At 38.0% G+C, this 3,188-nt stretch overlaps 1 protein-coding gene across 2 annotated transcripts in view; it reads left to right on the plus strand.

Moving 5' to 3' along the window:
• Nucleotides 1-3,188, plus strand: part of LOC122246972 (microtubule-associated protein futsch) — a 182,309-nt gene that overhangs the window by 178,367 nt on the left and 754 nt on the right. For both annotated transcript variants that reach the window (XM_086543911.1, XM_086543912.1), the window contains one exon: nt 325-3,188. This exon is cut by the window's right edge and continues 754 nt beyond it. In XM_086543911.1, the coding sequence (XP_086400037.1) occupies nt 325-494 (170 nt within the window). In that variant the 3' untranslated portion in view covers nt 495-3,188. The remainder of the gene's footprint in view (nt 1-324) is intronic.

A 3,188-nucleotide genomic window follows, 5' to 3' on the forward strand; every position in this document is an offset into this window, starting at 1 on the left:
GTAAGTTATGTCTGTATTTCATTCAAAACATTTATCAGGCCTGAGGAATTTCATTTTTGCAACAATTTTGGAACATAACATTAGAAATGGTTGCTGTGATTTTATATTTCTTGCATTATAAATCCTTAATTTTCACTTCCGTGTGTAGCTTTCTTTAAGTTATCTTTATAAAAGTCTAAATGGATGCCAGTTGCTGAAGATATAAATTTCTGATGTGATTTCTAGATTTCCCGTAAAAACATTCATGACTTTCCAGTAGCTATTGGCCTAGGTTTCTGTAATGCCAAGTTCAACTGTATTGTAAAATAGACATGTTATTTACAGAGGTAACGATCATTCCCACCTACGACACTGACGCTCTGGGCTACTGGGTGGCTGCCAATGAAGACGCACTCATCGCCAACAAAATTGACCTCGCCCCATCAGCTTCACGTTGCACTATCAACTTGCAAGATCATGAGACAAGCTGCAATGCCTATCGTCTTGAGTTCTGAGCAACTTGAGACAACCCCTCTTCACCTATGTTCGACCATGTACATCCAGGACTGACTTGTTCTTTGGGGTGTTGTGCTCTGGGCACTCGACAACCCCCTTCCCCGCTGCCTTCCACAAGAATTTGAGCTCTTACTAAGCCGTCTGCATACTCAAGCCCCAGTGTTTAGTAATGACTAGGCCATCCACAGTATTTTCGTTGACTACCTTATTCACAACAGCGTGAAATAATGTCTTATTCTTTTTTCAACACACTAAAGTACTTTGTCCTTCGAGACAAATGCCATACAAGGTTCGTGATTATGGATTTTGATTTACATGAAAAAGGATGGTATTCCACTGGATTTAACATAACAATGTGAATGTTTTGCTATTAGTAGTAGCATAATCACTCACTCACCATAGTAGATGGCTCCTTGTCTACACTGTGTATAAACCGAATAAGTATATATTCAGTATAATGACGAAACAGATAATGACCTCTTATGAAACCCGAATTCTACTTTACAAAGAAGCACATAGAAACTGTGCTAAAAATTACACGAACTGTGAATTGTTCCATTGTGTGACACCAAGAATGAACACTCCTGTGACCGAATAGGGCTAAGCAATATGCATTTTATTGTAAATCGATAAATAGGATTATACACTTATTCAGCGTGATATCTACTGCAGTCTCTAGGTAGGCCATGATGCAGACATGGCTAAGAAACAGATTGCTCATTTTGTAAAATAAAGCGTTATGAAACTGTTCTTGACAGTGATAAGCTATATAGAGTTTAAGGCATATATAAAAAAAAGAGTTAAAAATGTCTTTGTTATGATATGATAAGATGTATACTAGTAGTTTATAATCAGCCGGTTGATGAGAGCTAGGCCTATTTTTCTTGAGTGGGGCTGAGAAGTTACAATATTCTTTATCTTCCAGAAGGTGAATGTTTGGGAATACAGGGAGAATGAGTGAGAAATTATGACTTTTATCTCTGGAACAACAGTCTCTAACGTCCACAGAAGCAGCTTAGTACATACTAATTATGACACATGAATTCTGATTATTTTCGATAATATGGTACTCATGTTTTGATGATATGCTGGAGTCCATGTTATGAGTCGCTGAGAAAGAGTCTTGACTTGATTGTGTTAGCCATGAATATACTCCTATACAGACTATGTACTCATTGCTTTTTCCGTATGTGCTAAATAGTATACGTGTTACTGGAGTGGTATGAATGTCTTTTTGTGATTTCCAATGTATTGCTTAATATGCCTTGCTATTAGTAACTTTTCAATTTATTTTTACTTTTGAGCAAGTCGTTTCTTTTTTGAAGATATATGAGCATTCCATAATCAGTCCAAAGCAAGAAACAATTAAAAAGGAATCATTATAGTTAAGTGAGAACTGATGCACCTTCGAGGACAGATTAAGCTGATGAACCTTTACTTATATTGGTGCTACAAAAGATGGTCTTGCTAGTCACAAGTTTCATGTACGAGCCGTTATGAGGTGCTGGTAGCCATGGGGGTGGCTCCTCCGCCCAGGATTATGTCCATGTAACAGACGAGCAAAATGGTATGAAAATGGTGAAGAAATGGTACTGATAATGTTGAAAAAGGCACTATGCCTTTCAAGTGCCGCAGCTTCTCTAGGTCAAATTGGTCACAGATACTAGTTTCCGAAGACATTACCAAGGGCTTGGATACTGCTTTCCTGCGTGGAAGCTCCTTCTAATGACCAAATAGTCATGGTCAACTGCCAGTAATGCCTATTCGTGAGGAGTGATATCTATTTAAGACAGATTTTTAAGATAAACAACACGTTCCATGGTGGTGTCTTCAGAGACATAGTTCACGCCTATCACGTCCTTTCCATCAGGGTATGAAAAGGCCTACGTCCATGCGCCACAGGCCAAGCTAGAATACTGTGATTAAAAATCTCACAGAAGTCTTGCCACTGAAGTTTCTTACCGGAGACTCAGTTCCTGTGTTATCCACGAGCATTGAGAGAGAACCACTTACCATCTAATTAACACAGGTACTGGTCTCTGGAGGAGACTCACCCGGCCAAGACGAGTGAGAATGAGTCCTGTGGGGCCTGGAACTGTGTGACCAGAAGAGTTGTAAGGTTCATATGTTTCATGTGATGGCTTTAGGTGCTTATTGGCAAAACCGGAGAGCTTTATGCCCCTAAGCTTATTTATTGCAAAATTTTGGACCTTGATGGTCCATTACCAGGTTGAGTTGCCACCTTAAAAATAAAAAATCTAAACCCAAAATATTGTATCCCCTTTCCTTTATGTACAGGAAGATTTGGATGAAAAAAAAAACAAAAGTTCCGACGAAGTGAAAGTGATTTTTCAGAGAAAATGTCTGTGAGTGAAAAGGTTAGTGCAACTGGATTTTATTATTTATTTATTCTCCAACACTGTGCCCTATAGAAGTTCATGAGTGCGTGACACTCTGAAATTTATTCTTTTTAAAGGTTGAATGACATGTGATATGATAATCATATTTATAAGCTAATAAAGTGGTGGCGGCGCCTACAGAAAATTAAGTATATGTATAAACAAGCGAAAGAGGATATTAAACATGGATAATTAAATTGTACAGTGGCTTTTAGGCATTTCTGTCACAACCATTGCTCTTGCATCATGGCAGTTTAGACTTATTTTACCCTACATTTTTTTTTTCTTCTTTTT

Source organism: Penaeus japonicus, unplaced genomic scaffold (assembly GCF_977035675.1).
Source record: "Penaeus japonicus unplaced genomic scaffold, GWHDUDI00000001_assembly GWHDUDI00000014, whole genome shotgun sequence".
NCBI classification, from domain to species: domain Eukaryota; kingdom Metazoa; phylum Arthropoda; class Malacostraca; order Decapoda; family Penaeidae; genus Penaeus; species Penaeus japonicus.